Consider the following 13501-nt stretch of genomic DNA (forward strand, 5'->3'; position numbering starts at 1 on the left):
AAGTGTGTCATTTAACTCTGGAGTAAGACTCAGTACTAAGAAGCAGAGATTGTATGGAGTTTCAAGAGCAGTACCACATACGTTTTTAATTATTTTCTATGTGTTCTACAGTCTGTGCGAAGTAAGGTATTTTCATATCTCACTCTTACGTGAGTAAACGTTTTGTGCAAATTTTGATGAACATAACGATTTCGTACGTATCAGACCGATATGCGACCCACCTTGTGAGTAACAAAAAGTTATTTGCAAAACATGCAAAACGGCGCGAGTGAACAAGTTAACTGGGTTGTATCGTTGTTTAATTCCGGTACCTTAAGAAAATCAAAATTTTTTTCGTGTGAAGTTTCGAAGAATTTGTTATTTATCTACTTTAAAACACCTAGTTTTACAGGATTTGCAAAGTATCTTCTTTCTGAACCACTCACCCTACGTCTGTTATCTAACGGTTATCACATTCTACGAAACCCATTGTTGTCATGTCTGATAAATTTATTTTATTTTACTGTCAAGCTGTTCTTTTTCTCGGCACAGTCGCTACGCAATGTAAGTGAGGGCATCATCATTCCTTGAATTGTGTAAACTTTATTCAATGTTTCATTGTATTTCAGTTGGTGAATCGTGTTTTCTGAGGCGCCCATGGGTGACCAGTCCAACATTTGCATAAATGAGCATCTAACGTCAGCTATAAAACCGCATTACACAGGTCGCTGTACCGGACAAAGATTGTTAATCTATCGTTAATCCTTGTCTGGTTCACCTCTCTGTCTGGCGACGTGGCGCACTGCGTGTTTAGCTATACAGTAGTGGCAATCAGTATAAAGGCAGGGTTCCACGAAAATAATACTACAATATCTGAAGCATTCACGTAACGAATTTACTATGAAAATGAAGTTTCGTGCGGCGACGGCCTCCCAGTGGGTTCACCGGATCGCCTGGTGCAAGTATTTTCAGATGACGTTACTTCGGCGACTTGCACGTCGATGAGGATGAAATGAGGATGATGAAAACGACACAAACACCCAGTCCCTGAGCGGAGAAAAATCTCCTACCCAGCCGGGAACTGAACCCGACATATGTCGTTATACTGGATTTCATACTACTGCATATACACACATCAATAAAAGGTTTATATCACCTCGGTTCCGAGAGTTCCGGAACCTGTACGAAAATTGGAATAGAAATCAACATAAATATCACGTCCGCAGTTTTCCTTGTTCATGAAAACCACACATTGTATGTTGTACAACCATACAGTGAGACCTTCAAAGGTGGTGGTCCAGATTTCTGTAAACATCGGTACCTCTAATACCCAGTAGAACGTACTCTTGCTCTGATGCGTGCCTGTATTCGTCGTGGCACACTATCCACAAGTTCATCAAGGCACTGTTTGACGAGATTGTCCCACTCCTCAACGGCGATTCGGTATAGATCCCTCAGAGTGGTTGCTGGGTCACTTCGGCCATAAACAACCCTTTTCAATCTTTCCCACGCACGTTCGATAGGATTCATGTCTGGAGAACATGCTGGCCACTCTAGTCGAGCGATGTCGGTATCCTGAAGTAAGTCATTCACAAGATGTGCACGATGGGGGCACGAATCGTCATCCATGAAGACGAATGCCTCGCCAATATGCTGCCGATATGTTGCACTGTCGGTTGGAGGATGGCATTCACGTATCGTACAGCTGTTACGGCGCCTTCCATGACCACCAGTGGCGTACGTCAGCCCCACATAATGCCACCCCAACACAGCAGGGAACCTCCACCTTGCTGCACTCGCCGGACATTTTGTGTAAGGCGTTCAACCTGATCGGGTTGCCTTCAAACACGTGAAGGCATATGCGACACTCATCGGTGAGGAGAACGTGATGCCAATCTTGTACGGTCCATTCGGCATGTTGCTGGGCCCATCTGTAGGGCGCTGCATGTTGTCGTGTTTGCAAAGATGGACCTCACCATGGACTTCTGGAGTGAAGTTGCACATTATGCAGCCTATTGGGTACAGTTTGAGTTGTAACGCGATTTCCTGTGGCTGAACGAAAAGCATTATTAAACATGGTGTCATTGCTGTCAGGGTTCCACAGAGGCATAATCCGTAGGTAACGGTCATCCACTGCAGTAGTAGCCCTTGGGCGGCCTGAGCGAGGCATGTAATCGGCAGTTCCTGTTTCTCTGTATCTCCTCCATGTCCGAACAACATCGCTTTGGTTCATTCCCAAATGCCTGGACACTTCCCTTGTTGAAAGCCCTTCCTGGCACAAAGTAACAATGCGGACGCGATCGGATCGCGGTATTGACCGTCTAGGCATACTTGAACTACAGGCAGCAGGAGCCGTGTACCTCCTTCCTGATGGAATGACTGGAACAGATCGGCTGTCGTACCCCCTCCGTCTAATAGGCATGGTTGTTTACGTCTGGTTTAGTGACATCTCTGAACAGTCAAAGGGACTATGTCTGTCATACAATATCCACAGTCAGGGTCTATCTTCAGGAGTTCAGGGAATCGAGGTAATGCAAAACGTTTTTTGATGTGTGTACGTTGTGAACAATTATTCCTAACGATATTGTTAGTTTCCCGACAAATATCCATTCCTTTATTCTGATTTCCACTACAGTAGAAGGTTAATTTAGTCATTTGCATTTAATCTTCATATTATGCGTGTTTCTATATCTAAGAAATACGTTTTTATATTTTTAAATTAAAATTTTTATTTACGGTTTAGCAGTTCGTAACCTGCTGCCTCCAGTATGCACTCCAGTACCATCACTTTAAGGCTCAGTTTTCTCAGTTTCTGTCATGCAGAAGGCTATACTATAGAAATAAAGTTTCCCCTGGAACTTGCCTAGCACTCAGGCTCAGTTTTCTCAGTTTCTGTAATGTAGAGTGTGATAGCAATAAAGTTTCCTCCGCAAGCTGCCTAGCACACCTTTCGAACGTCATACCCAGCTTACAAACCTGTTACATGTTTGCCACCTCGCGTCAGTTCAGTTAACTGGGCTCTGATGGCAGTCACGAAAGTCAAAACCTGTTAGTAAACAAAGTAAACACAGCAAGACAGACGGTGGATGTATCATGTGGCTATCACAACGTTATACCAGACAGGGACGGATAGTCTAATCGATACTAATATAGTAAAACCGATAATAATACGTAAAAATGTCTGTATGTCTACGGCGCAACTGCTGGACTACAAATTTTCCACGAACTTCACTAATACGCTCCTCAAAATGAGACCTACTGCTGTTTAGCAAGTTCCCAGATTTCCTATACATTACAGCTTATATGAGGACATTGAAACAAATTCCCAAATAGTTCTAGGTTCAGCAATTAAGTGCCCCATTCATTATTATGTTTTAATGTATGTTGTAGATTCGTAAGAGAATTTTCTATAAAATGTTTTAGCTGAAAATTTAGAGTCGCTTCGAACGTCTAAAGTCACACGAAAGATTTGTTACTGAACTATAGTTTTCCAGATATTGTCAAAAAAGAAAATCTGATTAACACCTACTGCAAATCATCCTTCTGCGCTTACTTCATGTTATCCATATATTTCACTCCAAATAATGGTATTTGCACTTCTTCAGTATGTTTGGTACTCCAGTAGTTTGATGTCTTAAACGTTCTGCAACCGCAAAACCCGGGTCAGGAGATACTGACTGGGAAGAGGTGCTTGGCCTTAGGTACGCAATGAGGCAGTTAAGCAGTTATGAAAGAAGAGGTTTATTGAAGTTCAGGCGACGACGATCCCTGAGCTAATTTCAAAACTAAGATCTGAATATCTGCTTAGTTCGAATTTGACGAAGCTGAATCTCAGCTTCATGACCGTAGATAACAGAAGAGGCCTTTGCCCAAGATCGTAGTTCGATTATGTGCTACTAAACGAACGCGTCCGCAGCTCGTGGTCTAATGGCTAGCGTTGCGGCCTCTGGATCACAGGGTCCTGGGTTCGATTCCCGGACGGGTTGGTGATTTTCCCTGCCCGGGGACTGGTTGTTTGTGTTGTCCTCAACAACACCATCATTCGTAACATTGACTAAATTAGCTTTCGTAATAGTTGGACTGTGAAAAAATTGGGACTTTCTAGGGGCGCTGATGACCGCGCTAAGCGTCCTACAAATCAAAAATCATCATCATCATAATCGAACGCCATTTGAAGTCCGTAACTGCAATAAGGTCAGGATTCGGATGCCGTGCTACACATTTACATCGTGTTGGAATTCTACATTTTAGAAACTGTAATTATTATTATTTTTGTTATTATTACTACAAGGTTAATTAACGAGAGATCAATTAATAACAATATGTTGTTGTATTTCTGTTATCTTCAGTCAAGCCTCTCTATTCAGGGCCTCCTTCTCGCGTAACCCGAAATGGAGCAACATTCAACAGACAAGGTCATTCCAAGAACATCGTGGTCTCCTTCTTTTATGTCTGACAGGTGGTTTAAGGTCTAAGGTCGAAGTCGGAGCCGCGACTGTGTGGAGAAGTAACTGGTAGATATAGCTAACTGTTGAAAAAAAGCATTTTTGATTTTCACAGTGGTTTCCATTTCGTGACAGATCGAAATTTACTTCCCGTTAAGCTCTCCTGTATACGACTGCGTAATATGACCACATTTTTTTTATACTTTCGCTACTACATGTGCCCAACGTTGTAGCTTGTTAGAAATATTTGCATAATTGAATGTAATGTCTTTATAAATTAGTTAAACTATAGCAAATGCTGGCTGATAGAGCGATGTGTGTGGCTACCTTTTAAAGTGAGTAAGAAAAACAGTTTGATGAAGAACGACAGCAGTTACAGAAAAGAACTGCCAGGCACGAAATACCGTAAAATTTGTGTTACATCCACACGAAGGATAAAATTACGTTTGAAAGCCGGTTTTCGCGGTACTTGTAGCAAAAGCCATTGAAAGGATCAGGTGATTCTGTTTTCTTGTTAACGGTATTGACACAATAGTTTAAAAGGATTCCATACTAGTCGTTTTCAGATAGCAAACAAACAGTGAAGTTTTGTATAACTTAAATGTAAATAAAAGTTAATAGTCTTACTTAAAAAGCACTAGAAAGCAAGAATAATTTACATAAGATGCCGAAGAGCAAAGAACACACACCTGGAAGTATCGGTGCAGCCTGTCCACTATTCTTGTATAACGGTTGCGGATGCAATCACTGCTGTCGCCGCTGCCGTACTGCCTCCTTGTATCGCTCAGTAGGTGAACCAGCTCGCGTAGAGTTCCCCCTTCTCCAACCAAAAGAGCAACCTGAAAGAAATGCAAGGAAGTTGCTAAACTCCGTCGGCCTGTTACACCATCACCTCAACTGCCTGCATAAATGCTTGTAACACAGTAAGCGGTGTAGGTAAAGGAGCAATTAACGAGGAAGAGGGCTTTATTCACACACATTACCTAGCATATTCAGTCCTCTTGTATATTTACTAGTACATTAGTAAGTCAAAATTTACAACCGCTATGTTACTGAGACGTTATCGCGATGATTGCCAACTACCACCAGTTCCTTCCTCCCCAAGGGAACTTCTTCTTTGGCCATGAGACTGGTTTAGCAGCAGCTGGCCATGTGTTTCTGTCTTCCTCCTTCCTATTGAGAGTAGTATAGCTGGTCCATCTGGTACGATTCAAGATCTGGCTGAAGTGTTGTAGTCTGGATGTGCCTTTTGCAGTCTTCCCTTCTACAGTTACTTCAGGGTTACTTCTGATGACGATCCTGCCTCAGCAGATGATCAACCCGTGAGTCCTTTTAGTCTTAGATTACCTTCAGGAGACAAGGATTCTCTTCGCCCACTCTATGGAGCATGTCTGCGTTTGATATCCTGTCTATGTGGAAAATCTTGAACATACTGTAGCAGCACTACATCTTGAAGGATGTTATTTTATGTTTTTCTGCTTCTCCAGTTGTCAATGTTTCACATCCGTACAGCAGTACACTACAAACAAATGTCTTTATGTGGTCTTCCCTGAGATGTTTATCTATGCTGCTGGATGTGAAAAGGCTCCTTCTCTTGTTAAAAGCACATTTTGCCTGCTAGATTCGGCTTATAATTTCCTTCATATTTGTTCATTTATACATTGCATTAACCCAAGCAGGCAGCAACTCTCACGATGAAGCTCGACTCTCCTGACAATGCTGCTACATACATTGTGGCACTATATCACGGTTAGCCATATACCTGAGCTGAGATGCATACTTCCTGATGTTAACTGCAAGTAGGAAAAAAGGATCAGTAAGAATAAGACAAATATATAGTATAGTTGTAACAGCGTTGAAGCGATTGAAGTAAGAAATATACATTGAGTAATGCAGATAATAATAATGATAATAACAGTAACTGAATAGAACTCTACGAGAAGATTTGGACCTAACTTCTTAATTTTCATGTGCGTCAGGAGATGTATTGTTGGTAATGCCCACAATCACCACCACATACATTTCCAATGAGACTTGATGGCTTGTTTGTTTATTATCATTTAATAAAACCACTCATTGAAAATATACAAGCTCTGTTGATATCGTTAATTGTAATAACTACAGATTCTCTCCAGTCTTGTCATTTAGTGTCGTGTACGGTTTCAGTTCATAGTATGAGTAAATTTTTGAAAATAACACTTGCTAATTTAACGCGGTGTTCCAGTATTTTAGATTTTAGAGGAAAATGTCTATGACGGGAGCATTGGTAACAAATACGTTCCTTCTTGTATAGCTGACAATTGGCAACTGAGATAAGCCAGTGTGCACAGATTTATGTTTAATTTATAATTATACATTTATCTGTGAACTGTATTGTTATTTGATAAAATGTCTAATAACTACACCATCTTTGTAAGTATAGTAAAAACAAGAACAAGATATTTGTATTTTATTAGTTTTGTACCGTAGATTAACTATATCACAATACAAAGATGACGAGAATGACGGAACCGTATATTACCTGTGAGCGTGAGCATTCAGTTCGGTATGAAACTCTTACGTGCCGCATTAGCGTCTCCAAACGTCGTAATATAGCATAAGAGAACGTTTGGATACCTTTCGCGGCCCCTTCCCACTCGGCTCGCAACGTCCAGGGCTGGTTCCATGAGAACGAGGATGAGTTGTCGCCACTCTCCTGGTCACAAAAGTCGCCGCATTGCAATATTGTTCGCATTGCTGATCTACTGTGGAGGGGAGGGATCCTGATGGCTATACACCTTCAATATGACTAGCTAACCTTGATACTGTTTTACAGGAAGAATAATATTCCAAAGGAAACCATACAGGACCTGAAATAATCCATTCCGAGAAAGTTGGAAACTGCTTTGAATCACAGCTGATTTCCTACGCTCTGTTAGATTTTATTATGATGGTCCTTTCTCCCTATGCAGGTTGGCGTCAAAAAAGTATGCCCAGAATCGGAGGAGAAAGTTGGTGATTGAAGTTTTGTGACGAGATCCCGCCGCAACAAGAAACGCCTTTGTTTTAGGAATGTCCACCCAAAACCCTGTATCATGTCCGCGACACCCTCTCCCCTATTTCTCTATAATATAAAACTTTCTGCCCTTCTCTGAACTTTCTCAATGTACTCCGTTAATCCTATCTGGTAGGTATCCCCCATCGCGCAGCAAACAGACAAGCGTAGTGTAGACAAGTCTCTAGTAATTCTGTTACATTTTCCAAGCGTTCTGTCAAAAAACGCAGTCTTTGGTTGCACTTCCCCACAAAATTTTCTATGTGTTGTTTCCAATTTAAGTTGCTCGTAATGGCTGGTCCTAGGTATTTAGTTGAATTTACGGCTTGATTGATTTATCATGTGGCCAAAATTTAATGGATTCCTTTTATCACTCGTGTGCATCACCTCACACTTTTCTTTATATAGGGTCAATTGCCAATTTCCGTAACATGTAGATATCTTTCCTAAATCGATTATGAATCTGTTTTTACCTTCTGATGACTTTAAAAGACGTTAAACAACAGCGTCACCTGCAAACAACGTAATACGGTGGCTCAGATTGTCTCATAAACCGTTTATATAGAAAAGGAAAACCAGAAGACCTATAAAACGCCAGAAATCGCTATTGTTTAATTCGTTTACCTTCAGTTACTACAGACTGTGTCCTCTCTGACAGAAAACCACGAATCATGTCGCATAACTGAGACGATATTCCCTAAGCAAGCAATTTCACTACAAGGCGCTTCTCAGGTACGGTGTCAAAAGCCTTCTGTAAATCTAGAATACGGAAGCAGTTTGAAATCCTTTGTCGATAGTAGTCAAAACTTAGTGCGAGTAAAGCGCTAGTTGTGTTTCATAAGAAAGATGTTTTCTAAATCCGTGCTGAGTATGTTTCAATAGACCATTCTCTTCAAGGTAATTCATAATGTTCGAACACAATGTATGTTCCAAAATCCTGCTGCATATAGATGTTAATGATATGAGCCTATAATTTAGTTGATTACTCCTACTACCTTTCTTGAACATTGAGGTGACCTGAGCAGCTTTCCAGTCTTTGGGTAGGGATCTTTCTACAAGCGAGCGGTTGTATATGATTGTTAAGTACGGAGCAATTACATCAGCATACTCTGAAAGAAATCTAAGTGGCATACAGTGTGGACTGAAATACTTGATTTTATTAAGTTGCTTCACTACTCCAAGGACATCTACTTCTAAGTTACTCGTACTGGCATCTGTTCTTGATTCGAATTCTGTAATTTTTACTTCGTCTTCTTTGGTGAAGAAATTCCGGAAGGCTGTGTTTAGTAACTCTACCTCAGCAGCACTGTTCAAATGGTTCAAATGGCTCTGAGCACTATGGGACTTAACTGCTGAGGTCATCAGTCCCATAGAACTTAGAACTACTTAAACCTAATTAACCTAAGGACATCACACACATCCATTCCCCAGGCAGGATGGTTCAAATGGCTCTGAACACTATGGGACTCGACTGCTAAGGTCATTAGTCCCCTAGAACTTAGAACTAGTTAAACCTAACTAACCTAAGGACATCACAAACATCCATGCCCGAGGCAGGATTCGAACCTGCGACCGTAGAGGTCTTGCGGTTCCAGACTGCAGCGCCTTTAAACGCACGGCCACTTCGGCCGGCTCCCGAGGCAGGATTCGAACCTGCGACCGTAGCGGTCGCGCGGTTCCAGACTGTAGCGCATAGAACCGCTCGGCCACCCTGCCGGCCAGCAGCACTGTCATCGATAGTATTTCCATTGTTCTTGCGTAGAGAAGGCATTGATTGCGACTTGCCACTAGCATACTTTACGTATGGCCAGAATCTCTATAGATCTTCTGCCAGGTTTCGAGACAAACTTTGATGGTGGAAACTATTATAAGTATCCCGCATTGAAGTCCGTGCTAAATTTCGAGCTTCCGTAATATATCGTGATCCTTTTGGACTTAGCGTTCATTTAAATTTGGCATGCGCTTTTCGTTGTTTCTGTAACAGTGCTCTGACCTGTTTTGTGTACCTTAGGGGATCAGCTCCTACGTTTGTTAATTTATTAGGTATAAATCTCTCAACTACTCTCGATACTATTTCTTTCAATTCAAGCCACATCTAGTTTACTCTGACCTTATCACTTTGTAAGGAGTGTAGATTATCTCTCAGGAACGCGTCAAGTGAATTTTTATCTGTTTTTTGAATAGATATACTTTCTGTTTTTTTGTTGGATTAGAGAGTTACGGTACTCAGTCTTGCTACGACATCTCTGTGATCATTAATCCCTGTACCTATTTCAGGATTATTTATCCACAATAGGTCAATTGTGTTTTCACAACCGTTTGCTATTAGAGTGGGCTCATGAACTAATTTCTCGAAATAATTTTCAGAGAATGCATTTAACACTATTTCGGATGATGTTTTATGCTTACCTTCAGATTTAACATGTACTTTCGTCATAATGTCGAGGATAAATTGAAGTCACCACCAACTATAATTATACGAGTAGGGTACATGTTTGAAATTAGAGTCAAGTTTTGTTTGAGCCGTTTATTAAATGTATCATCTGTGTTGGGAGGTGGATAAAAGGATCCAATTCTTCTTTTATTCCGATTGCTAAGAATGACCTCCAGCCATGCTAACACACAGTACGTATCTACTTCAATTTCGCTACAATGTAAACTACTTCTAACAGGAACAAACACGCCACCGCCAACTGTTTTTAGCGAATCCTTTCTGAACTCCGTTAGGACCTTTGCCCAAAATTTCAGGTTTAGCCAACTTTCGGTGGCTATAATGATTTGACTATCAGTGCTTTCTATTTGTGCTTGGAGCTTTGGTATTTCGCCAATACCGCTAAACAGTTCACAACTGTTGTACCGATAGTTCCTATATCGACGTTCTTCCTACATTTTGCCTGCATCCTTCGAGGCGGAAAACCTGTTTGTGTTTCCCCAAGACCCTCTAACCTAAAAAACCATCCCGTCCACGCCGTACAGCACCCGCTATCCGTTTAGCAGGCTTCTGTGTGTAATGGACTACTGACTTACCTAGCAGAACCTGAAATCCCACCGCCCTAAGGCGGAAGTCGAGAAATCGGCAACCTACTCCGTCGTAGAACCATCTGAACCTCAGATTCAGACCCTCCACTAGGCTCTGTAACAGCGGTCCTCAATCGGTCCTGTAGATTATGCTGCAAATGGTGAGCTCTGCTTTCATGTCGCAAGCAAGATTAGAAGCCCTGATCACTTCAAGTAGCTCTCGAAACCAGAGAGAATCTTTTCTGATCCAAAGCGACACATATCATTGGTACCGAGTGCCCCACCACCTGTAGTTGGCTTCACCGTGCACTCTTCATGACACTCGGGAGGACCCGTTTTACATCTGGAATGAGTCCAGCCAGTGTGCACAAGGAGTGCACAACGGCTTTCTTTCTGTCCTTGGCAGCCATGTACTAAGGGGCCCCATAAGACGCCTTACATTGATGCTCTCAACTACCACCAATTCCACGCTCTGTGACTGCCTGCAGGTTGAGAGGTTAAGTCACAGACGGCACCTGAAACTTGTTTATCAGACTAACTGTGGAGGCATTTCGTTAGGACCCCAAGGAATGTCTTTCACAGCTGCCACGTCGTGAGGTTACCTGCCACTCGACCATAGGCGAGGGGTTAACCTAACTGCTAGCAGTAACTGAGCTGGCCACTAGTACGGACCGATCGGCGGACTCAGAGGTGCTGGGCGTCCGTTGAATCCCCACGGTCCCCCCACTACAGTGATGCCCATACACTGTAGCCTAAAGCCGTGTTACTAAAGCCAGCACACAGCAATCAAAGTCCCCATCCACACTAAAGGCCGTCGAATATTACATTACATAGAAAAATACATTCTACACACAATGTGGATCTCAACCGTAGACACAGGAAAACGCAGCAACTGTGGCTAATAAATTAGATTAACACGCAGAGATATAAAAACTAAACTTCCAAGGCGCACAGCAGGGACTAAATAATTCGCTCCTGTTTAGAAACTTGTAAAATGACACAAAATCGGTTACTTTCCGACATAAATGAAAATGCGAGGACTATGTTAAAATTAAATTAATTGTAGAAATTCAAAACCTGAACTGCCACAACACACAGATGAGACTATATGATTCGTGACTCATTAGGAGCTTCTGAAATGCCACAAAATCGGTTTCTTCCCTGTTGCTTGTTTCTCTGGGCTACTGTCTGAGTATATTCTAGCTGTACTAAAGGAACTACTAGTCATCAACGTATGGTATATTCGAATACATAACAGGTAACGTGAACAATTTGTTTCTAAATGAGGCGCTACCCCTTTCTTCATCGAACCTTCCATTCATCGCTGCATAGGACCATCATGTGTTCTCTGGTTCCGCATAAACAGCTGCATGGTTTGAAGGGAGACTAAATATCATTGGTCACCCCTTTTCATGACCCGGCTCTTTACATATCAATCTGCGAGAATGCTGATATTTCCGATTATACAAGGGAGGTCGTCACTGAGACTGGGTGAACACCGTCGCTTTACATACTAGTTAGGTTACTGTTGTTACAATGTTCCTACACTGCCTCTAAGACTGAATTTATTACGGTAATTCTTTCTGAAAGTTGCAGTTTTGTATTACATTACATATGCCAGAGAATGAGTTATAAAATAAGCGTCATGACAGACTTAATCTTCCAGTTGGGCTTACGCGGGTGGCTCATCTGGCAGAATAACGCTTCCGGACGTGAGGGGTCTGATTTAGAATCCCAGTTTCAAATACACGAACTACATTTATAACTACTCTTCCGCTCACGTGGCAATTCGAGGACATACAGAATATGTTGGAATTGCAACGCGATGGTATGGGGACACAGTGTTCTGGTGAAGCCTTACTGATTACGCTCGTTCTCCACCGCTCACACTTATATGGCACAGCGGTAATTACCAGATCAGCAGTAAAATATCGGCAATAATTCATTTCAGAAGTTTTCTCCTAGGCTAAATGTCTCTTTTCCTAGAGATATCGTTGTATAAAACCTTAAAAGCCTCACCTTAATCATAGATCCGGAGCAAATAATAAACATGTAGCTGCAGAGCACCAATTCCTCCAGTTCTTCTGGGAAATCTGCACACAGTCTGAGAGCAGCTCCAGCAGGAACTACAGCGATTGAGGCCAGAGTTACAGACGCAATCAGAACTCCAGGTAAGCTCCCGCCGCCTTGCTGCTGTCTCCAGAGTCCCAAAACACGCAGCACTAGCGCCTCTGGACCCAGTAGTTGGCCAGAGGCTCCTGTTCTATGTTCCATGTTTCTGCAAAGACGAACGAAATTTTCATACCCAAAACGATAAAACGTGGTTGAACTTCAGCGACAAAGATATTTTTCGTTCCTTATTGCTTACATGTGAGTGGGAGTCGTAATACTCCAGTTATTGCTATGACTTGGAGTTCGTCTTTCACTACATACTCACCCTCGATTGTAATGTTGCTGTCAATGTTAAGCAAAGAAGTCCTGCTGTGAGAACAAATGGCACCCTAGACCATCACTCCTGGATGATGCGCCGTATGTCGTGCACAGTGCGGTTGGCATCGCACCATTGTCCAGGACATCTCTGGTCATCGGGGCTCATTTTGAAGCGGGACTCATCACCGAAGATAATTCTACACCAATGAGGTTGCAAGCCAAAGAGATGTCTATAGAGACCTTCAGCAGCGGTATGGGCTGCCATTTCTTTCCAAAGCAGTGGTACGTTACCGATACTCTATACACCGTTTTGTTGCCCTTCTTGGCAATCCATCCTGGGATTACGTCACAGCAAGGTAATATCCGTCCACACACTGCTAGACTTTCTACTGCTTGTCTTCATGCCTGGCAAACCCTGCCTCGCATCAAGGTCATTGGATTTCTTCCGAACTGATAACGTGGCGAGCATTATGGGAAAGGTACTCCAATCAGCTCAGTATTTCAACGATCTAATGCACCAATAGAGGGCGGAGGAGTGGACAGAGGTTCAGGGCACTCTCTTGTCTAAGGGGTGGGAAATTGCCCCTAAAGGTGG

General features: G+C 42.3%; 1 protein-coding gene across 1 annotated transcript in view; it reads right to left on the reverse strand.

Annotated features, from left to right (window-relative positions):
* LOC126189591 (odorant receptor Or1-like) overlaps positions 1–12750 on the reverse strand; it is a 48306-nt gene extending 35556 nt beyond the window's left edge. The window contains exons 1-2 of the mRNA XM_049930958.1: positions 12496–12750; positions 5114–5263 (exon numbers count right to left, since the gene is read on the reverse strand). Coding sequence (XP_049786915.1) covers positions 5114–5263; positions 12496–12750 — 405 coding nt within the window. The remainder of the gene's footprint in view (positions 1–5113; positions 5264–12495) is intronic.
* Positions 12751–13501: the final 751 nt, after the last annotated feature.

The sequence above is a fragment of the Schistocerca cancellata genome, chromosome 1 (assembly GCF_023864275.1).
Source record: "Schistocerca cancellata isolate TAMUIC-IGC-003103 chromosome 1, iqSchCanc2.1, whole genome shotgun sequence".
In the NCBI taxonomy this organism is placed as follows: Eukaryota; Metazoa; Arthropoda; class Insecta; order Orthoptera; family Acrididae; genus Schistocerca; species Schistocerca cancellata.